This window comes from Chiloscyllium punctatum, chromosome 11, assembly GCF_047496795.1.
Source record: "Chiloscyllium punctatum isolate Juve2018m chromosome 11, sChiPun1.3, whole genome shotgun sequence".
NCBI lineage: Eukaryota > Metazoa > Chordata > Chondrichthyes > Orectolobiformes > Hemiscylliidae > Chiloscyllium > Chiloscyllium punctatum.
This window is the reverse complement of record NC_092749.1, coordinates 71731209-71756907: the sequence shown is the minus strand read 5'-3', so window position 1 is coordinate 71756907 and position 25699 is coordinate 71731209. Positions and strand designations below refer to the sequence as shown.

The following is a 25699-nucleotide window of genomic DNA, read 5'->3' as shown; positions in this document are numbered from 1 at the left end:
CTTTGGAGCATCAATCCCCTGTTTTATAGAGTCAATGAGATGTCCACTTGGAAACAGACCCTTCAGTCCAACTCATTCATGCTGACCAGATATCCGAAATTAATCTAGCCCTATTACCAGCATTTGGCCCATATCCCTCTAAACCCTTCCTATTCATGTACCCATTCAGATGCCTTTTAAATGTTGCTATTGTACCAGCTTCCACTATCTCCTCCAGGAACTCATTCCATATATGCATCACCCTCTGCACGAAAAAGTTGCCCCTTAGGTCCTTTTTCATTCTTAACCCTCTCACCTTAAACCTATACCCTCTATCTTTGGACTCGCCTACTCCAGGGAAAAGACCTTGTCTATTTACCCTATCCATGCCTTTCATGATTTTATAAACTTCTATAAAGTCACCCCTCAGCCTCTCTGATGCTCCGGGGAAAATAGCCCCAGCCTATTCAGCCTGTCCATATAGCTCAAATCCTGGCAACATCCTTGTAAATCTTTTCTGATCCTTTTCAAATTTCACAACATCTTTCTATAGCAGGGAGACCAGAATTGAACACTGTATTCCAAAAGTGGCTTCACTTATGTCCTGTACAACTGCAACATGACATCCCAAGTCCTGTACTCAATGCACTGACCAACAAAGGCAAGCGTACCAAATGCCTTCTCCTATCCTACCTTGCAACTCCACTTTCAAGAAACTATGAACCTGCACTCTAAGGTCTCTTTGTTCGGCAACACCCCGCAGGATCTTACTATTAAGTGTGCAAGTCCTGCCCTGATTTGCCTTTCCAAAATGTAGCACCTCACATTTATCTAGACTAAACTCAATCTGCCAGTCCTCGGTCCATCACCCCTTCCGATTAAAGGCCCGTTGTACTCTGAGGTAACCTTCTTTGCTGTCCACTAAACCATCAATTTTGGCATCATCTGCAAACATACCAACCATACCTCCTATATTTACATCCAAATCATTTATGTAAATGACAAATGACATAAGCACCAATCTTACGTCACTGGACACATACCTCCAGTCCAAAAAGCAACCCTCCACCATCACCGTCTGTCTCCTATCTTTGAACCAATTTTGTATCCAAATGCTTAGTTCTCCTTGTTAACCAGTCTGCGAAACCTTGTGGAATGCCTTTTGAAGTCCATATGGACAACATCCACTGCTCTGCTTTCATCAATCTTCTTCATCAGGTCTTCAAAAAACCCAATCAAGTTAGTGAGACACAATTTCCCACACACAAAGCCATGCTGACTATCCCTAATCAGTTTCCAAATACATGTAAATCCTGTCCCTCAGAATCTCCTCCAACAACTTGCCCACCACTGATGTCAGGCTCACCGGTCTGTAGTTCCCTGGCTTTTTCTTACCACTTTTATTCAATAGTGGCACCACATTTGCCAACCTCCAGTCTTCCAGCACCTCACCCATGGCTATCAATGATATAAATATCTCAGTGGAGGCCCAGCAATCACTTCTCTTATGTCCCACAAAGTTTTAGGGTACACCTGATCCGGTCCTGGTGATTTTTCCATCTTTATGCATTTTAAGATGACCAGCACCAACTCCTCTGTAACATAGATGCTTTTCAAGATATCACTGTTTATTTCCCCAAGTTCTCTAGCTTCCACATCCTTCTCCACAGTAAACACTGATGCAAAATACTCATTTAGTATCCCCCCTATCTCCTGTGGTTCCACATGCAGACAGCCTTGCTGATCTTTAAGGGGCCTAAGTCTCTCGCTAGTTACCTTTTGTCCTTAATGTACTTGTAGAATCCCTTTGGATTTTTCTCACATTCTAAGTGGGTGTTGGATCCACCTGAATATGAATGAGTAGATGGGTTTGGCATCTACCTTTCTCATATTTCGGCATCTAGTGTCCAACTTCTTCAGACCTGTGAAGAGTCCTGGGAGCTGTTGCCTACACTCCCTTGCTGATGCCTGGCTAACAACTGCATCCATTTTCAGGGAGTTTCAATACTGAGCTAGCCTTCTTGACTAATCTTTAGTTTTTAATATTTTATATTCCTTTTTAGCTGACCCACATTTTTTTTTCTCATTCACTAGCCGTTTGTATTATTTAATCTTATTTTATTACTTATTTAGTTCTCCTTATTTTTCATATTTTGTTATGAACCTGAAACTTATAAGTTCTATTTTTCTGTTTCATTTTAATTTGAACATTTTTCACCATTCGGGGTGCTGTAACTTTAAACAGCTTTGCTCTGTAGGGGAAGCAATACAACCTGTACCTGTACTACTGCAAATCCTTGTTTCCAATATACCAGGATCAGATTCACTTTTCAAATCACTGAAGTTGGCTCTCTTAGAGCTCTGTATATTCACATTTGGTTGTTCTTTGCTATTTCCCATTACTGCTGCAATGCTACTGTGAGTTATTGCTTCTAAATTTTTCTCTTGCTGAAAATACTCCACTTTCATTCACCAGAATAACAGTCAGTGTTGCTTTTCTCATGTTGAGCAGGAAACGTACTGATAAAGAAAGCTTTTCTGTACACAATTAAGGAATTACCCTCTCCCCCCACCCACAAATCCACCTCTTTCTGTAAGACCAGCCTCTTTCTGTAACACTGTTTTATCAGCAAATCTGATTAAGATCATTGGAATCCCCTATTTTCAGTACATTATTGTTTCCATATCTTTTTGCCTCAGTCAGGTATATCAAGATGGACACACTTGCTAGAAACCCTGTTCATGAGGTCACAATATCATGCTCTCTGAGTATGGAAATTCATACTAAAGGCAGAGCACCATTGCTGTAGACTGGTGCCTCCTCTCCCATTTAATAGTATCCTTTTGGATGATGCAATTTCCAAAATTGTGTTACCACCAATGGAAAACTCAGAGATTCAAGGCTGAAATAGTATAACTATAAAAACTTCATATTCATTATGATCAGCCATGATCTTAATGAATGGTAGTGCTAGCTCAAAGGGCAGAATGGCCTACTCCTGCACCAAGTGGACAGGGCCTGGGATATGAATATTCAAGGCTATACGTGCTATCGTAAGGACAGACTGACAGGCAGAGGGGGTGGGGTGGTCATGTTGGTAAGGGATGATATTCAGTCCCTTGCGCAGGGGGGACCTAGAATCAGGGGATGTAGAGTCAGTATGGATAGAGCTGAGAAATTCCAAGGGTAAAAAGACCCTCTTGGGAGTTATCTACAGGCCCCAAACAGTAGTCTGGATGTCAGATGTAAGTTGAATCAGGAGCTGAAATTGGCCTGTCGCAAAGATGTTACCTACAGTTGTTATGGGGGATTTCAGCATGCAGGTAGACTGGGAGAATCAGGATGGTATTGGACCTCAAGAAAGAGACTTTGTGGAGTGCCTCCGAGATGGATTCTTAGAACAACTGGTGCTGGAGCCGACCAGGGAGAAGGCAATTCTGGATCTGGTATTGTGCAACAAACCAGAATTGATCAGGGACCTCGAAGTGAAGGAGCCATTGGGAAGTAGTGACCATAATACAATAAGCTTCAATCTGCAATTTGAGAGGGAGAGGGTACAATCGGAAGTGACAATATTTCTGTTGGATAAAGGGAACTATGGAACTATGAGGGAGGAGCTGGCTAAAGTTCAATGGTGCAATACCTAAGCAGGGATGATAGTGGAGGAACAATGGCAGATATTTCTGTGTATAATGCAGAAGGTGCAGGATCAGTTCATTCCAAAAAGGAAGAAGCATCCTAGGAGGAGACATGGGATGCTGTGGCTGACGAGGGAAGTTAAGAAACATATAAAGTTAAAAGAGAAAAAGTATAACATAGCAAAGGTAAGTGGGAAAACGGAGGACTGGGAAGCTTTCAAAGAACAACAGAGGATTACTAAGAAGGAAATACGCAGAGAAAAAATTAGGTACAAAGGTAAACTGGCCAATAATATAAAGGAGGATAGTAAAAGCTTTTATAGGTATGTGAAAGGCAAAAAAAATTTTAAGACTAAAATTGGGCCCTTGAAGACAGAAACAGGGGAAGATATTACGGGGAACAAAGAAATGGCAGAAGAATTGAATTGGTATTTCAGATCTGTGTTCACTGGGGAAGACACAAGCAATCTCCCTGAGGTAACAATAGCTGAAGAACCTGAACTTAAGGGAATTTATATTTGCCAGGAATTGGTGTTGGAGAGACTGTTAGGTCTGATGGTTGATAAGTCCTCGGGGCCTGATGGTCTACATCCCAGGGTACTGAAGGAGGTGTGTCGAGAAATTGTGGATGCGTTGGTGATTATTTTCCAGAGTTTGAAAGATTCGGGATCAGTTCCTGCGGATTGGAGGGTGGCTAATGTTGTGCCACTTTTTAAGAATGATGAGAGAGAGAAAGCAGGAAATTATAGACCAGTTAGTCTAACCTCAGTGGTGGGAAAGATGCTGGAGTCTATTATAAAGGATGAAATTACGACACATCTGGATAGTAGTAACAGGATAGGTCAGAGTCAGCATGGATTTATGAAGAGGAAATCATGCTTGACTAATCTTCTGGAATTTTTTGAGGATGTAACTCTGAAGATTGATGAGGGAGATCCAGTGGATGCAGTGTACCTGGACTTTCAGAAAGCTTTTGATAAAGTCCCACATAGGAGGTTAGTGAGCAAACTTAGGGTGCATGGTATTGGGGGCAAAGTACTAACTTGGATTGAAAGTTGGTTGGCTGATAGGAAACAAAGAGTCGTGATAAATGTCTCCATTTCGGAATGGCAGGCAGTGACTAGTGGGGTACCGCAGGGATCAGTACTGGGACCGCAGCTTTTTACAATATATATTAACCATATAGAAGATGGTATTAGTAATAACATTAGTACATTTGCTGATGATACTAAGCTGGGTGGCAGGGTGAAATGTGATGAGGATGTTAGGAGATTACAGGGTGACCTGGACAGGTTAGGCGAGTGGTCAGATGCATGGCAGATGCAGTTTAATGTGGATAAATGTATGGTTATCCACTTTGGTGGCAAGAACAGGAAGGCAGATTACGATCTAAATGAAATCAGTTTAGGTAAAGGGGCAGTACAAAGAGATCTGGGTGTTCTTGTACACTAGTCAATGAAGGTAAGCATGCAGGTACAGCAGGTAGTGAAGAAGGCTAATAGCATGCTGGCCTTCATAACAAGAGGGATTGAGTATAGAAGCAAAGAGATTCTTCTGCAGCTGTACAGGGCCCTGGTGAGACCACACCTGGAGTACTGTGTGCAGTTCTGGTCTCCAAATTTGAGGAAAGACATTCTGGCTATTGAGGGAGTGCAGCGTAGGTTCACGAGGTCAATTCCTGGAATGGCGGGACTACCTTATGCTGAAAGACTGGAGTGACTGGGCTTGTATACCCTTGAGTTTAGAAGACTGAGAAGGGATCTGATTTAGACATATAAGATTATTAAAGGATAGGACACTCTGGAGGCAGGAAACATGTTTCCGCTGATGGGTGAGTGCTGAACCAGAGGACACAGCTTAAAAATACGGGGTAGACCATTTAGGACAGAGATGAGGAGAAACCTCTTCACCCAGAGAGTGGTGGCTGTGTGGAATCCTCTGCTCCAGAGGGCAGTGGAGGCCCAGTCTCTGGATTCATTTCAGAAAGAGTTGGATAGAGCTCTCAAGGATAGTGGAATCAAGGGTTATGGAGATAAGGCAGGAACAGGATACTGATTAAGGGTGATCAGCCATGATCATATTGGATGGTGGTGCAGGCTCGAAGGGCAGAATGGCCTACTCCTGCACCTATTGTCTATTGTCTATATATATGGCAAATTAAAACAGTTCTGCTTCTGTTTAACATGTATTTGGGCGTGCTACAGTCTGACAATATAGCCGACCTTTTTTGTTGGCAATTCAAATAACTAAGTTGTTTGACAACAATAATAATTTGAATTTATATCACACTTACACCATAGTAAAATATTCTAAAGTACTTCACAGTCACATTAAATTTGACAAAAAAGTTGTTTGTACTAATTTATAAATCAAGGTGCAGCATACACAGAATGGGGGTGAAATGACTTTTTAATCTAATTTTTCAGCACTTGCACACACAAGCTCAAATTACAGAATCCTCACTAACCTGATTGTCATGTGATTCACACATTAAAACCTTTGTTTAGACACATGTTGATGCATATGTCTGTTTGCCCTGATGTTCAGCAAACACGTGCATGGAAAGTTTCACCATTGATACCTTTGATAGGAGTCTGGGGTGGCATGGTGGCTCTGTTGTTAGAATGCTGCCTCACAGTGCCAGGGTCCGAGGTTCAATTCCACCCTCAGGTGACTGTTTGCGTAGAGTTTGCATATTCTCCCCATATCTGTGCGGCATAGCATCGCGGCTTCCTCCCACCATCCAAAGATGTGTGGGTTAGGTGGATTGGCTATACTAAATTGCCCATAATGTTCAGGGATGTGTAGGTTAGGTGATAATGCAGGGATAAGGTAGAGGGATGGTGAACCTGTGTGGGATGCTCTTCAGAGGGTCAGTGTGGACTTGATGGGCCGAATAGCCTGCTCCTATACTGTGGGGGTTCTATGATTTGATTAATTTAAGTGTTTCCCACAGTTCATTAAGTTCATCCATTTTGTTGAAGTAATTGGCTTTGCATGAACAAGTTGTATGTTAATTCTTGGAATACAATACTTGCGTGAACAATTATTTACTTAATATTTCAGAACATAGGCACTCTGAGAAATTTGAAGCCTAACAACAAGTTAATGCCATATTATAAAATAACCATAGCTTGCATTCAAAATAAAACAGCAACCACTGGACACTTTTGCTATCCACCTAATGGGCTTTCTATATACATGAAACAGTAGATAAAATTTTCAGTGCTCTGGAAAATGTATCTACTAAATGCATGTCAGGACAGAATTTGTAAAGCACCTCTTCATTGAAACGATGGTGGAATTGTGAAACACCTCCCAGTGAAAATAACATTGGGATGTAGGCATATAGGAGTAGACTGTTTGGCTCCTCAAATCTCTTGCTGGAAAAGCACAGCAGGTCAGGCAGCATCCAAGGAGCAGGAAAATCGACGTTTCGGGCGTGAGCCCTTCTTCAGGAATGAGAAGAGTGTGCCAAGCAGGCTAAGATAAAAGGTAGGGAGGAGGGACTTGGGGGGAGGGGCATTGGAAGTGTGATAGGTGGAAGGAGGTTAAGGTGAGGGTGATAGGCCAGAGTGGGGGTGGGGACGGAGAGGTCAGGAAGAAGATTGCAGGTTAGGAAGGTGGTGCTGAGTTTGAGGGTTGGGACTGAGACAAGGTGGGGGGAGGGGAAATGAGGAAACTGGAGAAATCTGAGTTCATCCCTTGTGGTTGGAGGGTTCCGAGGCAGAAGATGAGGCGCTCTTCCTCCAGCCATCGTGTTGTTATGGTCTGGCGATGGAGGAGTCCAAGGACCTGCATGTCCTTGGTGGAGTGGGAGAGGGAGTTGAAGTGTTGAGCCACGGGGTGGTTGGGTTGGTTGGTCCGGGTGTCCCAGAGGTGTTCTCTGAAAAGTTCCGCAAGTAGGCGGCCTGTCTCCCCAATATGGGTGCAGCGGATGCAGTGAATGTTGTGTGTAGATGTGCAGGTGAATTTGTGGCAGATATGGAAGGATCCCTGAGGGCCTTGGAGGGAAGTAAGGGGGGAGGTGTGTGGGCAAGTTTTGCATTTCTTGCGGCTGCAGGGGAAGGTGCCGGGAGTGGAGGTGGGTTGGTGGGGGGTGTGCACCTGACAAGGGAGTCATGGAGGGAGTGGGCATCCACTTTACCAACACCTTCCACCCCAACCTCAAATTTACCTGGACCATCTCAGACTCCTCCCTCCCCTTCCTAGACCTATCCATTTCTATCTCGGACGACTGAATCAACACGGACATTTACTATAAACATACCGACTCCCACAGCTACCTAGACTACACCTCCTCCCACCCTGCACCCTGTAAAAACGCCATCCCATATTCCCAATTCCTTCGTCTCCGCCGCATCTGCTCCCAAGAGGACCATTTCCAATACTGAACAACCCTGATGGCCTCCTTCAAAGACCGCAATTTCCCCCCAGACATGATCGACGATGCTCTCCACCGCATCTCCTCCACTTCCTACTCCTCCGCCCTTGAGCCCTGCCCCTCCAATCGCCACCAGGACAGAACCCCACTGGTCCTCACCTACCACCCCACCAACCTCCATATACATCATATCATCCATCGTCATTTCCGCCACCTCCAAACAGACCCCACCACCAGGGATATATTTCCCTTCCCTCCCCTCCCCTATCAGCGTTCCGAAAAGACCACTCCCTCCGTGACTCCCTTGTCAGGTCCACACCCCCCACCAACCCAACCTCCACTCCCGCACCTTCCCCGGCAACTGCAAGAAATGCAAAGCTTGCGCCCACACCTCCCCCCTTACTTCCCTCCAAGGCCTCAAGGGATCCTTCCATATCCGCCACAAATTCACCTGCACCTCCACACACATCATTTACTGCATCCGCTGCACCCAATGTGGCCTCCTCTAAATTGGGGAGACAGGCCGTCTACTTGCGGAACGTTTCAGAGAACACCTCTGGGACACCCGGACCAACCAACCCAACCATCCCGTGGCTCAACACTTCAACTCCCCCTCCCACTCCACCAAGGACATGCAGGTCCTTGGACTCCTCCATTACCAGACCATAGCAACACGACGGTTGGAGGAAGAGCACCTCATCTTCTGCCTGGGAACCCTCCAACCACAAGGGATGAACTCAGATTTCTCCAGTTTCCTCATTTCCCCTCCCCCCCACCTTGTCTCAGTCCCAATGCTCAAACTCAGCACCACCTTCCTAACCTGCAATCTTCTTCCTGACCTCTCAGCCCCCATCCCCACTCCGGCCTATCACCCTCACCTTAACCTCCTTCCATCTATCGCACTTCCAATGCCCCTCCCCCAAGTCCCTCCTCCCTACCTTTTATCTTTGCCTGCTTGGCACACTCTCCTCATTCCTGAAGAAGGGCTCATGCCCGAAACGTCGATTCTCCTGCTCCTTGGATGCTGCCTGACCTGCTGCGCTTTTCCAGCAACACATTTTCAGCTCTGATCTCCAGCATCTGCAGTCCTCACTTTCTCCTCAAATCTCTTCCCCATTGAATGAGATAACTGTTGATTTGGGACCTAATCCACCTACCCAACTATCCTCGATATCCCTTAATACCTTTGGATAACAAAAAATCCATCTAGGGTTAAAATTTGCAGTTGATTTAACATTAATTGTATTAATTCATATCAGAGGGTTTTAAACTTTTGTCCACTTAGTTTTTCGAAATATTTTCTAATCTCAATTAATAAAGGTCTGGCTCAAATTTTTAAACTATGCCCTCTGGTCCAACGAATGGGAGTAAATTCACTCCATCTGTTCCCCTTAATAACTTAAAAATTTGGATTAAGTTATCGTTAACCATCTAGATTTCAGAGGATGCAGCATTTCTTTGTGTAAATAACCTTCATTATTTAACGCTTAGAGTCCAGCTATCATTCTGATAAACCTATGTTCCAGTTTGTCAGAGATGTAGGTCGTGGAATGTCCCTTTTAAACAAAATAATATCTCTTTTGGGATACTGAAAGAAATATTGGCCAACTGAATGGCATGCTGGGAAAACTGACCAACTAGGAATTGAATCAAGACAGACAGATATACAAGCCATTCACCTTGACTGATTATTGAATGGGTTGTTGATGTGACAATGCTGCCAGTTTTTGGGTGGAACAACAGATCTGAGTTTCAGTAGAACTGCTTTTGAGACAGCTCAACTTCGAGTGTAAACTTCATCAACAGAGGAGATTACAATATCCAATCCTGCCTTTTGTTGCACCTTGGAGGAGAAAGTGAGGACTGCAGATGCTGGAGATCAGAGCTGAAAATGTGTTGCTGGAAAAGCGCAGCAGGTCAGGCAGCATCCAAGGAGCAGGAGAAGGGCTCATGCCCGAAACGTCGATTCTCCCTGATGCTGCCTGACCTGCTGCGCTTTTCCAGCAACACATTTTCAGCTTTTGTTGCACCTTTCCTGAGACAGAAACTCAGTTTAAATTATGCTAATTACATTGTTACATCAATCTACTACTGAGCTACTATACTTGCAAAAGACCCAAATGACTAGTTAAAAGAAGCCACTCAAATTGGAAGGGGAGGTGTGTGGTCTCACACACACTCTAGAGAACATCAGGACTAAGACAGGAACCTTGGGAGACGGAAGTACAGCCTCAACTCCAGCTCGAACCAGCTGGAACCGGTTAGTATACACTTCCGAGCATCTTGCACTCCTAAGCAGATTTTAAACTAGTGGGTAGTTTAAGAACTGTAAGGCTACTTGGGATATTAGAGGGAAAGACTGGTTTTGTCATTTGTATATATGTATCTATTTTGTGTCAATAATAGTAATAAGCCATGTGTCACTCTAAATCACATCTCATTATTAGCATAAAACGAGTCCCAGGTAAGCAAATAGATCAGACCACCGTAAATGAAGCTTACGTTTAGGCACCCAACATGGTGCTTCGATTAGAAGTGGTTTAACCCTCTGAGTATGAACTGTGAGCCTGGGGTTTTGTTTTGTTCTATTTGTTTTATTCTTCTCTCAGACATTTAAGCTGGTTGTTAAGAGGGTAGCTGCCCCACACAAAGGCCAAGAACCCAAGGGCATAAATGAGAACCAGTAATTGGGCCAAATGCCAATGCTCTAAAGAGTAGAAGTTGAAAAACAAAGTGTGGGAAACTCTAGAGTCAAGCCATGAGAAGGGATATGACCTCTCTCCTGGTAGTGTTGGAAGTGTAAAATGGCTTTATTCTTCATGCCTCAGACTTAGAGGTGCTGGAATGGGAATTTAGCAAAAAGGGGACCCCAAACTTAGTCAACTCCTATACCTTTGTCAAGCTAGAGAGAATGGCAAGGAGCCAGAGATTGGTTCAAGGATCCAGAGTAAAAGAAGTTGGGTGCAGAGTCAAGGACCTGTAGTTTGGAAAGGAGCCAGAGCAGCAGAAGAGTGAACCATATTCCATTGTTGGATTCACAGAGTAAGAGCACCAGGGCAAAACATCTTTACATGCATTAAATTGGCTGAAGTATCTGTATTAAAATAATGGTACCTAAAGAACATGAGACGTGGTTTATGCTAATCCACAAGGTCGCTGCAAAATGGTGGAGCCTGTGGGAATCACTCTTACACTTTCGCTAAAGGGTCCAGGAGCCGGCGATAATTTCTGGGGAGAACACACCAAAGGTAAAGTAAAGAATAGAGTAAGAAAGGGAATTGGAATAGCAAATGCTATAACTGATACCGAGAGCTTGCGTTACACAGGCGGAATCCTGGAGGGAAAGAAAGCTGCAGCTAACAGTAAAATTGAAGTATTGACCAAATGGGTCCAGTGTAGTGGATATGTTACCTGGTTGGGGAATCATCAAAATATGATAGACAGCTTGGAGCATTAGAAAGAAAGGTAGAATTATTAAGACAGCTGGAAGTAGGTGAACAGGGATGGCATCATTTAAATCAACTCAAATTGTTCAAGGGACAACTCATACATTGTCACTCAGCCCATTTGGACCGATGCCGTCAAGCAGGAGACTCGGGCTGAAGACAACCTGAGAATCAAATTAGTGAACACGCTACCTTCCCCAACTGATACCTTCCCCAGCCCACCCCCTCAGAGTTCCTTCCCCATCCCTGTACAGAGAAGGAAACACCTTCCCCTGGATATTCACCCCATGAAGGAGCAGGAAGAAGGAAAAGGCAGATGTGGGGCACTGATATCAATCTAGCCCATTCATTGGCAGGTTCACTTCTGATCCAGAGGTGATAGCACTGATTTGAATTTTAAAATAAGATGAGTGATAGTATTCAGATTCTAAAATTAAATGCAATTTTAAACTTTAAAAATTGCTGTTTATTAAAATGACAAGAGGATTCAGAGATTAAATCATGATACTCACAGAAACTACTCTTGCTTTTTTTTTAGGTAGCCTACCTCCAGGAAATTTACAAGTGACCAGATGAACCGCATTCAAAATATTCTTCTAAATCTGTTTAATTGTTGGTGGTATTAATGACATGGAGGTCGAACCTCTCTGTTAATTAAAACCAAACAGCCAGAAAAGCTCACCTCGCCTCACAGTCTGCTAAAATATGACTGAATGACAGAGAACTCTTCATTTCCACTATTTAAAGAAAAATGACAACTTATTTTTGTATTTCTAATAGTGAACACTAAACAAAACAACTAACAAAGCGAACAATCTTTCCCTTCACTGAACACAACCCTATTAACATGCTGTTTCAATAATACACTTACTAAACTTTACATTAACTTAGTCTCAAGTCCAGACAGTTTCTGCCTTCTCCGCTGTCCTCAGTCTTCCATCTGCTGATCTCCCTGGGTCTTCTTTCTTTTTACTGCGAGTATGTTTTGCAGGAAAAGGTATCTTTGATACAGAGTGTCTTCTAATGGGCAGTGAACCCTCTGGCTCTGTGGCAGTTTTTCTGACCAATTTTCAAAATGCCCTTTTTTTTATACCCCCACCCCACCAACATCATTTGCAGTCATTGGTCCAATGTCATCAAAGCAATAAATTCAAACTCGATTGGGTTTTTGTCACCCAAGCATAATTTAAACTAATTGGTTAAATTCAAATTGTTGTCAAAACAACAAACAAAACTCGGGTATCCGTTTAATTGCCAATTGTTACATGTATCTATTTTGGAACAGTTCATTTCCTAGCTATTCTGTTCAGGCAGCTGAGCCTGCACTTTTAAGTTTGCCTCAAAATTCAGAAAAGACTCTATTTTAAAATGAGCATACATTCTTTCAACTTCATAACAGTGGGTATATGAATATATACATATTGTTGTGATATTGCATGGCTCTATGGGAAACCCAGGTGCCCAGGATATCTGTGGTTTGTTCCACCCAATGTGACAGTATGTGAGGTCGGGATTCTGTGGGTTCACCCGGCAAAAACAGTCACTTCCGAGGGCTGTAATAACCAACTCACTGTGGACAGGAAACCCAACAGAAGTTCCGTCCTTTGTTGTATGAGCATAGGGATTACAGAGGATTAGTGGGGATTTTCTAAAAACTGCTGCACAGAGACAGGCTGCTTAGTACTAGAGTAGTGCCCTGCATCACGTATAGACTCAGAGAGTCCTGGAAATGGGACGGGCAAATATGAAGCTAAACCCAGACCAGTCCCAAATATTCACAAGAAGGAAGACAGACTGGTGGGGACCACTCTGAGTAACTGTGAACAAACTGATCAGACAATTGTATATCCATATCCAATCTACTCAAATAAACATGTACTCTGTTGATTCAGAACAGGCATTAATTTAAACCCTCAAGGCTTGGAGCCTGACAACTGACCTCACTGGAGTTGCCTCCAGTGGGGATGGTAAATACTGTGTCAAAATGTCACTCAAGGAATACCAGCACAGGGCAGTGATGTGTCATGTTTCTAAACACCTCTTTCTGTATCACATCCCCACACAAATTGGCCAAATCGAATAGACAGATATTCACAGAAGGGAAGTGACTCTGACAAATTAATTAATATATTTGGAATTACTTTGAAAAGTATGACACAGGAATAAAACACCTGCTGGAGAAATTGGATCAGATGTGATCACAATTGGCTAGCATCCATAAAAACCTTTACATGAATAGCATGTCACTAAAGAATTAAAGGGTGAGATGGCTCACCAAGTGAGATCACTTGGTGGGAGGATTTCTGGGGGTGCAGCAAAATAAACAATCCATACAAATGGGTATGGCAAAGGAACTCCAAGACATATTGGTTACTCCAATTGGTGACTTGTATTCTGCTACTAATCATGCAGGTCATGGACTTTGCTCTTCTGATGTAACCTGTCCTTCGTGGAACTTTTACGTATCCTTTTGATGTAACAGATTTAAACATCATGGGTTTCAACATCTCAGGCCACCAGTCAAGTAAATTGTGAACCAAATTTGTAAAACCTCCCGGGTTCAAAGGGACGAAATGTAGGTAGTAGAATGTTCCTTTTAAACAAAATAACATCTTTTTTGGGACTCTGAAAGCAATACAGGCAAACTGAATGATGTGCTGGGAAAACTGGCCAAGTGAATGGTGTGCTAGGAATTGAATCAAGCCAGACAGATCTACAAGGAGAAAGTAAGGACTGCAGATGCTGGAGATCAGAGTTGAGGGCGTGGTAGTCAAAAAGCACAGCAGGTCAGGTAGCATCCAAGCAGCAGGAGAATTGATGTTTCGGGCATAAGCCCTTCATCAAACGGATATAACAAGCCATTCATGTTGACTGATTATTGAATGGGTTGTTGATGAGACAATGTTGCAAGGTTTCGGGTGGAACAATGGATCTGAGTTTTTGAGATAGCTCAATTCCTAGGGTCAGCTCAATCAATAGGGGAAATTAAATATCCAATACTGTCTTTTATAACACCTTTCCTGATATAGAAACTCAATTTAAATTATTCTAATTACATGGATACATTGAAATACTACTAAGCCACTGTACTCAGAAATGACCCGGATAAGTAGTTAAAAGAAGCCACTCAAATCAGAGAGGTCTCTCACACACACTCCAGAGAACATCAGGACCAAGACGCAAGAACCTAGGGAGCAGAAAGTACAGTCTCAATTTCAGATCGACGAGCTGTAATCAAGTTAGCATACACTTTCTAACTTTTATGCTCCTAAAGCAGATTTTAAACTGGTGTATGCGCATAGACATTTAAGAACTGTAGGGTTACTTGTGATATTAGAGGGAAAGACTGGTTTTGTAACCTATGTATATAGTCTGTCTTGTGTTTCAACAATAATAAATGTCTCATGCTAAACCACATCTCATTATTAGTATAAAATGAGTTCCACATAAGCAAGTAGGCCAGACCATTCAAAAACGAACAGAGACTAAGACATCCTTCCGAAGGAATAGTGTATATAACGGCTGTATGTCTCAGCTCGTCTTGAAGAGAGGCAAACTCAATTAATAATTTTAAATATGGAATTAAGTGATTCTTGTTAGCCATGAGGTTTTTAAGAGATATGAAATTAGTAATTTATTGAATGATGGAAGATGTAAGAGAGGCTGTTAAGCCTACTCTGTTCCTAATTTGGCACGGTGTATAGATGATAATCGGATTGATGCAAACTCAATGTCCCCCCTATAATAGAGAAACTAGCTAATGATGCATGAGTGCCATTTCTTGTGTTCACCTTTGTAAAAAGAATTTCATCAACCTTTCCAATTCTCCCTTTTCTCTCCTTCATGTCGCTGTCTCAAAGTCTTCCCTTCAATTTCTCAGCCTTCATTTCCAGGAATGGGATCTTGACCAACATTCAAGAGTAGTCCACTATTTCTGACAGGTGTATTGATGATACTTTCTCACGCCCTACTTACTTTAAGGACTTTGTTCTATCTTCCTAGTTTCTTGATTTCCATTGCATCAGTTTTAAGGACATTTTTTTCATGCTCCTGCATCTGATATGCCTTCGTTTTCCTAACATAGACTTCAGCTGTGACCATTCTACTTTGAGCACTTCTGTTCTCATCCCTTCCCGTTGCTCACCATAAGGCTCAACCTCCACTGAATCTTTCTTCATATTCAACAGATCTTCCTCTCATTTCTGTCATCTCCAGTGTCACACTTCTGTGTAAGATAGCTTCGCACAGCCTTCTTAGAATCATAGAATTGTCAGTGCAGGAGAAGGCCAGTTGACCCATCACATCTGCATCAACTCTTCGAATATGTCATTTGCTTGCCTGCTTCCCATTACCTTACACATTGTTCCTTTTGATGTTAACAATCTAACTCTGTTCTGAATGCCTCAAATTGAACCTACTTCTACCACATTCTCAAGCATTCCAGGCACTAAGAACCTGCTGCCTGAAAATCCTTTTCTCATATTGTTTTGCTTCTTTTGCTAATTGTTTTAAATCTGTGCATATTTCTTCTCAACCCTTTCATGACTGGGAACAGGCTCACCCTTTTTACATGCCCCTACTTCTTATGACTTCAACACCTCTTTCAGATCTCGTCTCAGCCTTTTCATCGAATGAGAACATTCCTAAGCAGTCCTAACTTCTTCAGTCCATCTTCATAACTGAATTTTCTCATCACTGAAACTGTTCTTGTAAATTTCTTCTGCACTTGTCTTCATATTATTTCTAAAGTATCAAAATTGAACAAAATATTCCAGCTGATGCCAAATTAGTGTCTGATATAAGCTCAACATAACCTACTTAATGCTGTACTTTTTGCCTTCCTTAACATCACCTATGGTACTGTACACTTTATCAAGCACCCATTTAATCTGTTCTGGTCATTTTTTATGACTTACGTGCATTTACACCCAGGCCCCTCAGCTCTTGCTCCCGTTTGGAGAGGGATGCTTTATTTCACATTGCCCTACGTGTTTTTTTATACCAAATTTAATTACATTTCTTTGTAGTGAACTTATCTGCCACTTGTCTACTTACTTCCCCAACCTGCATCCTTGTGAAGTCCCATACTATCCTCACAGCTGATAATGCTGCCAAGTTTCATGTCATCTGCAAGTTTTGAAATTGTGCCCTGTACTCCAAGGCCCTCATCATTCATACACCTGGAAACATAAGGTTCTGAACACTGACCCTGGGAGAACTCTACTACAAAACTTGCCCCAGCATGAAAAACATCCATGAAACACTACTCTCTGATTCCTGCCACTCAGCCAATTTTGTATCCATGTTACTCTGCTTTTTTTAAAATTTTATTAACACTAACTTTGCTCACAAGTCTATTGTATGGGACAATATCAAATGTATACTACAACAACAGTATTGCTGTCATCAACTCTCCCTCTGAGCTCTCCAAAAAAACTCGAGCAAGTTAGTCAAACATGATTTTCACTTAAGAAATCCAGGCTGGCTTTCCTCAACTAATCTCGATTTATCTATACAGTTATTAATTTTGTCCCAGATTATTGTTCCAAAGATTTCCAGACCTCCAAAGTGAAAATTACTAGCCTGTTGCGCTAATCTTTAAACCCTTTTCTGAACAAGACTGCAATGTTTGCAATTCTCTGCCCCTAAATCTTAAGAAAGACTAAAAAAACTAAAGGCCTGGTACTGCTGAAATTTCCACTCTCACTTTTCTTAGTATGCACAGATGTATCATATTTGGTCCTCGTAACTTATTAACCTTAAGTAGAAACATCTTGTTACGTATCATGCTATGGTATCATAACATGCCTCACTGTTCTACAAGCGGTCACAAAAATGAATAAATATATAAATTCACAATGAGGCCACCAAAATGACCAATTTGTGGGCGGCACGGTGGCACAGTGGTTAGCACCCGGGTTCAATTCCCATCTCAGGCGACTGACTGTGTGGAGTTTGCACATTCTCCCCGTGTTTGCGTGGGTTTCCTCCGGGTGCTCCGGTTTCCTCCCACAGTCCAAAGATGTGCAGGTCAGGTGAATTGGCCATGCTAAATTGCCCGTAGTGTTAGGTAAGGGGTAGATGTAGGGGTATGGGTGGGTTGCGCTTCGGCGGGTCAGTGTGGACTTGTTGGGCCGAAGGGCATGTTTCCACACTGTAATGTAATCTAATCTAATCTTGTCTGAATGACTGCTTTCAAGACAAAAACAATTCAAACCTTGTTTTCTTCAACAACAGAAACAAATAACTATTTATTGTAGATGTAAGGTATAGGGTTAAAATTGTGCAGAATAAGGGAACAGGTGTTGCTTCTGCAAAAGCTTACATTATAAAATCAGGCTGTGCATGCCAACACTAAACAGTGAGAAGCAAAAACAGGTAGAATTATCTATGACTAATAGGGCAGAGTGACCATGTAGCGGGATGTACCAGTAACAGGAGAATAGTGTGCCAGTCGCAGGAGGGATGTGGCCAATGGATGGAATTTAGTTTGGCAGGATGATCGCACGAAGACAGCAAACTATGCCAGGATAGTCACATATAAGGAATGAGATAAGTAAGAGTAAGGGGCGACAGGCTTAGAGTAATGGGAGAAGTAAACAGAGGCGGAGAGAAGCTAGACTTGTGATAGGCTACGCGTTACAGCAAAAGTAACCAATGGGGTGAAAGGGGAGGACCGAGAGATGCAGCTATACAGCATAAATCAGAATGTAACCCTCAGATCAGGGTGCTTACTCGTTAGGCACCCGTTCTTGCAAGTACATATCTGCTTCAGAATTCGACTCGGACTGAAATTTATTAATATGTGAGTTTTGTTTCTCACAGTAGACTACATCATTTAACACAAAAAGTGAAAAAAAAGAATTTCTAATTTACACAACTTAAAATATATTCTTCCTCTCTCTCTCTCTCTCTCTCTCTCACACAATTAACAAAGACAAACGATTTAATATATATACTATGGTTGGAAAAAGAATATGGACAGGTAAATAAAATTCCAAGGATCAAGAATCCTGACCACAAGAAGTTATTTTTTATTTTACAGTCCTTTTAATTTTGTAATGATGTTATGCTATGGTCTCTAAGGTGAGAGTCAACCTTTAATTCAATAATCGATTTGATGAACTTTTCTTGAATGAACTATTCTTTTCTTGAATGAACTATTTAAGATTCCTTGTGTTTTTTTCTTTGCCCCACACCAACAGAGAGAGACAGAGAGAGAGACAGAGACAGAGAGATGGACACTTGCTGTCTGCATCCTTTGGCTGTTTCTTTCACCCTGCTGCTCTTGGCACTTTTACCTTTTAGCATTTTGCAGCTCAAACCAGTCAGATGGCTGTAGTCAGGCATAACTTCCTTCACCCAAAAAATTCACAATGCCGTTTAGTCTCAAATTTTCCTCTTTTCTGTTTCCAAAACGTACCATTACATTTCACCGCTCAACAATATGCAACACTTGATTTTCAAGTTGTAAAACGTTCTTGACTTTTCACTAATAGCAGTCAACCTCCCATTTCAGTTTATAGTTTCAAAAAATAAAAAACAATATACGGACTCTTATAATAATAGGAACCAGTAACAATACCATAGGAACTAATAAGACAGAAATACTGAATTTGTAAATATTCCAGAGGACCACATTCACAAGTGCTGCAGAGTCAGGTGTTGTGTAACATTACACCAGCCTAGGTCAGTCTCCTAACCAAGCAGCATAAAAAGTTAGATTCAAGGTAAATAATTCTAAGTTTAGCCAGTCTAATGTTTAATTATTACTAATATCTAGGAGCCAAAAGAGAACCAGAAGACATAACACAACCTATCCAATACCTCTTCCTCATCAATCCTTCCAGTGACTGAGCTTATACTCTTTCTCCGTGTTCTAGGCACCAACTTCTTTAAAGACAGACATAAAGTATTAATTTAATACTTCAACCACATTCTCTTTTTGCCTCACATCATTATCTCTTTTCTCATTTAATGTCTCCTGTCTTCCACTCTATCCCAAAGTTTCCCTTTTGTTCATCCTCACCCCCACCTCTCTGTCTTGCTTAAAGCTACCACCTCTTCCATATACCCCAGTTCTGACAAAAGATCACTAACTTGGTTTCTCTGTCCTCAGATCTTCCTGACATGCTGAGAATTTCTAGCATTCTTATTGTTTCAAATTTCCAGCATCCACAGTATTTTTTCTTTTGTGTAACTCAGAGATTCTTAATCATTTTGCTGCTGAGTCTTACAAAAATTCTATAGTTCACCTGTAATACATCATAGATATATTTTCAGTATAAAAATATTATTTAATTAAACTACAATTATTGGTACTGTTTTACTAATTAAGGTGAAGCAGGTTGCTTCTGCTGAACAACAATTCTGTCATAGCGTTGAGATTTGAATACCAGATCAACGCCCAAGTAATGAATTCGTTTTCACGCAAAAAAAGAGAAAATGTTTCATGTAAGGAAGGTTGAAAGCACTTCTTAACCAAGTAACCAAGAAGGAGAGACAATGTCAGGGTAAGGACACCCTGAGTGAAAAGTGCAACAGATATAATTGCATTTTACTTCAGACTTACGATTGCCTGTTGTTTACATTCAGTTCACCATTAATTGGAACCAAATAACCCCGATTGTTTCGAAGCTGGAAAACAAAATGTTTAATAACTCGTTACACAGGTAATTTTCTGAAATATGTATAATAACAAGTGCCAGGAATGGGGGGGGGGGGGAATGAAATATTATCTCAAAATGTGCTTGCCCTATGACAGCCATAAGTAGGAAGCTTCTTAAAGACTAATTGCTGAGGTGACTACTTCCATTCAAGCTGTCACTTACTTCATTTTTCGAACATATGACGTAGGCTTCATTAGTGAATTCACTTTTCAAATTTACAGTCTTACATTTTAACTAGAATTAATTGTAGTCCTGAAACAAACGGAAACAGAGATTGCTGTAGAAACTCATCAGGTCTGGGAGCATCTGTGGAGAAAGTGAGGACTGTAGATGCTGGAGATCAGAATCATGAGTGTGGTGCTGGAAAAGCACAGCAGGTCAGGCAGCATCCAAAGAGCAGGAGAAGGGTTTATGCCTGAAACATCGACTCTCCTGCTCCTCGGTTGCTGCCTGACCTGCTGTGCTTTTCCAGCACCACACTGGCAGCACCTGTGCAAAGAAAGCAGAATCAACATTCTGAGTTCAGCAACCCTTTTTCAAAACCAAACTGTGGGATATAGGTAAAGCAGTGTTACTTCTGCAATCATAATAGCTTTTGCAAGGTAAATGAACTCACACCAGTGTATAATTGTTTCAGCCAAGAGCTGAGTCAATAAGAATGAAAACTCTGTGAAGGAAATACATAACTGTTTTTGTATTAGCTAAAATGTGCATACAAGAATGAAATGTGCCTGCAAACAATGGTAGATGTTACAGACAAATAGATAAGGTGCTGTGAGAGGAGGGGGTTAAACTAGATATGCCTGTACAAACAGTAGTTATAAGCATCTATTTCCCGCTTCTGCAAAAACAAGAACAAAGCACAATCAAAAAGTCATGAGGTCATAAGGTCACAGCAAGTAAGGGAAACGGATGGTAGTGAAGGCAGATATACCTAACAATGGACCACAGTAGGATGTGGTCAAATGGCCTTGTGAGGCCAGAAATAAGCATTTTGTCACAGACAAGGCCGGATAAGGCAAGAGATGAACAAGAGTAATGGGCGCCGGTCTTAGAGAAGTGGGAGATGTAAACAGGAGAAGAGCAATGGGAGGATGGAATAGGAATGAATTACATAAATATTGTGTACTAGTTGAATTCAGTGTGTGTGTGTCACTGCCTTGTGGACAGTGGGCACAACACCCCTCTTGCAAGAGCGTGATAAACAATACTACTGTCTCGGACTGAAATTATTGAAGTGAGTGAGCTTCGTTTCTCACACAAACCATCTTCACTTCAGCTGAGATCCTTTCCTTTTTTGTTTCTTTCTGATCTCCCGCATCCATGGTTCTTTGCTTTATTTAATTGTAATCCTGTTCCACTTAAAGTGGCATCCACTTCACCTGACAAAGCACTCCAAAAGCTTGTGATTTCAAATAAACTTGTTGAACTATAACCTGGTTTTGTGTGACTTCTGACCTTCACTCAAAGTGTAGTTTACACCACAATCAGGCCATTTTCAGTGAAACAGAACGCTCGAAAGAATGCAACAAAAAGGCAAATTTAGTCCATCAAGTCTATTCCTTCCAGACTTTGTCCAATTCATCCTACAAGGACTCTGCCTACAACTCCATTGGATTTCTCCAATATTATTTTATCAACTAATTCTCAAAAACCAATCAATGCAATCTACTCCCATTTACTCCAGATGTGTGCCAAGAGGACTGATTAAAATATCTACAGAGAAGAATAACATTCATTGGAAAATTTGCTAATGAGATGAACTGCAAGTTTAGAAACAGAAAACAGGGAACAATTAATAGGAACAAAAAGCCCAGACAGCAGCCTGTGCTGGTTCACTTTCGCAGTCTGGATGTGGTTTTAAATGGAAGAGTGCTGAACAATCTGAAACATGTAAAGGTCAGAAAAAGAACAGAACTTGATGTAGTAAAATCAAGACTGAGCAATTGAGGGAAAGTAATGCAAAGCCATACAACAATAAGCCTGATTAAGTACTTACACTATACACAGGAATGGCTTAAGTAGGATATTTCTGAAATGTTCCATTCTCAGGTCACTGTACCATTTGATCTGGAATCATCTGTCATCACTGTTCTGTGTTAACCTATTATGTTGCATTTGATAAAGTGGGAATTCAGGTACTGCGTTTTATGGTTTTTTAAAGTCCAGCATTCAGTGAGTGCTTTGTCTCAAACAGAGGCAACTGGTATTCCTGCACTGCTGCTGTTTGTAGACACACACATTCACTCACACTGTCTCTGACACTGGTTGCAACATAGTTCAGCTGAAGGTCATCCCAAAGATAAATCTCTCACTTTTCCTAGTACTGCTGCCTTGACTCAAAGCCCAATCAATCCACAGAAGGATAAAACAACAAAATGTGTGAATGATAAATAATTATCTTCAATTCCAGTCCAAATGGTTTCTTCATCTGGCTCATGCATTCAGAGAATCATAGAGCTGTAAAGCACAGAAACAAACATTTCAGTCCAACTTATTCATGCCTCCCAGATATCCTAAATTAATCTGGTTCCATTTGCTAGCACTTGGCCCACATTCTTAATGCTTCCTATTCATGTTCCCATCCAGATGCCTTTTAAATATTCTAATGGTACCAGCCTCCACCACTTCCTCTTGCAGCTTATTCCATACACGCACCACCCTTTGCATGAAAAAATTGCCCCTTAGGTCCCTTTTGGATGGGAGATGGATTCTTAGAACAGCTGGTGCTGGAGCCGACCAGGGAGAAGGCGATTCTGGATCTGGTATTGTCCCTGGAATTGATCAGGGACCTCGAAGTGAAGGAGCCATTAGGAGGTAGTGACCATAATACAATAAGCTTCAATCTGCAATTTGAAAGGGAGAGGGTATAATCGGTAGTGACAATATTTCAGTTGAATAAAGGGAATTATGGAGCTATGAGGGAGGAGCTGGCCAAAGTTCAAAGGTGAGGGATGACAGTGGAGGAACAATGGCAGATATTTATGGGTATAATGCAGAAGATGCAGGATCAGTTCATTCCAAAAAGGAAGAAAGATCCTATGAGGAGGCATGGGTGGCCGTGGCTGACGAGGGAAGTTAAGAAACATATAAAGTCAAAAGAGAAAAAGTATAACATAGCAAAGATGAGTGGGAAAACAGAGGACTGGGAAGCTTTTAAAGAACAACGGAGGATTACTAAGAAGGAAATACGCAGAGAAAAGGTGAGGTACAAAGGTAAACTGGCCAATAATATAAAGGAGGATAGTAAAAGCTTTTATAGGTATGTGAAAGGCAAAAAAATGGTGAAGACTAAAATTGGGCCCTTGAAGACAGAAACAGGGGAAGATATTACGGGGAACAAAGAAATGGCAGAAGAGTTGAATTGGTACTTCAGATCTGTATTCACTGGGGAAGACACAAGCAATCTCCCTGAGGTAACAGTGGCTGAAGAACCTGAACTTAAGGGAATTTATATTTGCCAGGAATTGGTGTTGGAGAGACTGTTAGGTCTGAAAGTTGATAAGTTCCCAAGGCCTGATGGTCTACATCTCAGGGTACTGAAGGAGGTGGCTCTAGAAATCGTGGATGCGTTGGTGATTATTTTCCAGAGTTTGATAGATTCAGGATCAGTTCCTGTGGATTGGAGGGGGCTAATGTTGTGCCACTTTTTAAGAAAGGAGCGAGAGAGAAAGCAGGAAATTATAGACCAGTTAGTCTGACCTCAATGGTGGGAAAGATGCTGGAGTCAATTATAAAGGATGAAATTACAACACATCTGGATAGTAGTAACAGGGTAGGTCAGACTCAGAATGGATTTATGAAGGGGAAATCATGCTTGACTAATCTTCTGGACTTTTTTGAGGATGTAACTCTGAAGATAGACAAGGGAGATCCAGTGGATGTAGTGTACCTGGACTTTCAGAAAGCCTTTGATAAAGTCCCACATAGGAGCTTAGTGAACAAAATTAGGGCGCATGGTATTGGGGGCAAAGCTCTGAATTGGATTGAAAATTGGTTGGCTGACAGGAAACAAAGAGTAGTAATAAATGGCTCCCTTTCGGAATAGCAGGCAGTGACCAGTGATGTACCGCAGGGTCAGTGCTGGGACCGCAGCTTTTTACAATATATATTAATGATATAGAAGATGGTATTAATAGTAACATTAGCAAATTTGCTGATGATACAAAGCTGGGTGCCAGGGTGAAATGATAGGAGGATGTTAGGAGATTACAGGGTGACCTGGACAGGTTAGGTGAGTGGACAGATGCATGGCAGATGCAGTTTAATGCGGATGAATGTATGGTTATCCACTTTGGTGGCAAGAACAGGAAGGCAGATTACTACCTAAATTGAATCAATTTAGGTAAAGGGGCAGTACAAAGAGATCTGGGTGTTCTTGTACACACATTTTTTACCTCTGATCTCCAGCATCTCCAGTCCTCACTTTCACCAGTCAATGAAGGTAAGCATGCAGGTACAGCAGGTAGTGAAGAAGGCTAATAGCATGCTGGCCTTCAAACCAGGAGGGATTGAGTATAGAAGCAAAGAGATTCTTCTGCAGCTATACAGGGCCCTGGTGAGACCGTACCTGGAATATTGTGTGCAGTTCTGGTCTCCAAATTTGAGGAAAGACATTCTGGCTATTGAGGGAGTGCAGCATAGGTTCACGAGGTCAATTCCTGGAATGGCGGGACTATCTTATATTGAAAGATTGGGCTTATATACCCTTGAGTTTAGAAGACTGAGAGGGAATCTGATTGAGACGTATAAGATTATTAAAGGATTGGACACTCTGGAGGCAGGAAACATTTTTCCACTGATGGGTGAGTGCCGAACCAGAGGACACAGCTTAAAAATACGGGGTAGGCCATTTAGGACAGAGATGAGGAGACACTTCTTCACCCAGAGAGTGGTGGCTGTGTGGAATGCTCTGCCCCAGAGGGCAGTGGAGGCCCAGTCTCTGGATTCATTTAAGAAAGAGTTGGATAGTGCTCTCAAGGATAGTGGAATCAAGGGTTATGGAGATAAGGTAGGAACAGAAAACTGATTGAGGATGATCAGCCATGATCATATTGAATGGTGGTGCAGGCTCAAAGGGTAGAATGGCCTACTCCTGCACCTATTGTCTATTGTCTTTTTAATCTTTCTCCTCTCACCTTAAACCTATTCCCTCTAGTTTTGGACTCCCCTATCATGGGGGAAAGACCTTGACTATTCACCCTATCCATACCTCTCATAATTTTAAAAACTTTGAAAAGGTCACCCCTCAACCTTTGATGCTCCAGGGAAAATAGTCCCAGTCTATTTAGCCTCACCCTACAGCTCAAAATCCCAACCCCAGTGACATCCTTGTAAATCATTTTTGTACCTTTTCAAATTTAACATCTTTCCTATATCAGGGAAACTGAATGCAGTATTCCAAAAGTAGTCTAATCAATATTACAAAGGTCACAAGCAACATGTGACTCTCCTGCTGTTATTGTGTTCTTCCAAATTCTTAGCTTTGCCTTTCTATTGACTGCAGCCCTGATCTGTATCTATAATTCAGGTAAGTGTGTGTTTGTATTTAAGTTCGCACATCAGCCTTATTTCTGTATTGC

The 25699-nt window shown here is 41.8% G+C and overlaps 1 protein-coding gene across 2 annotated transcripts in view; it reads right to left on the bottom strand.

The window, feature by feature from the left end:
- LOC140483094 (uncharacterized) overlaps positions 1-25699 on the bottom strand; it is a 130384-nt gene that overhangs the window by 79427 nt on the left and 25258 nt on the right. For both annotated transcript variants that reach the window (XM_072581032.1, XM_072581033.1), the window contains exon 4: positions 20021-20085. In XM_072581032.1, the coding sequence (XP_072437133.1) occupies positions 20021-20085 (65 nt within the window). The remainder of the gene's footprint in view (positions 1-20020; positions 20086-25699) is intronic.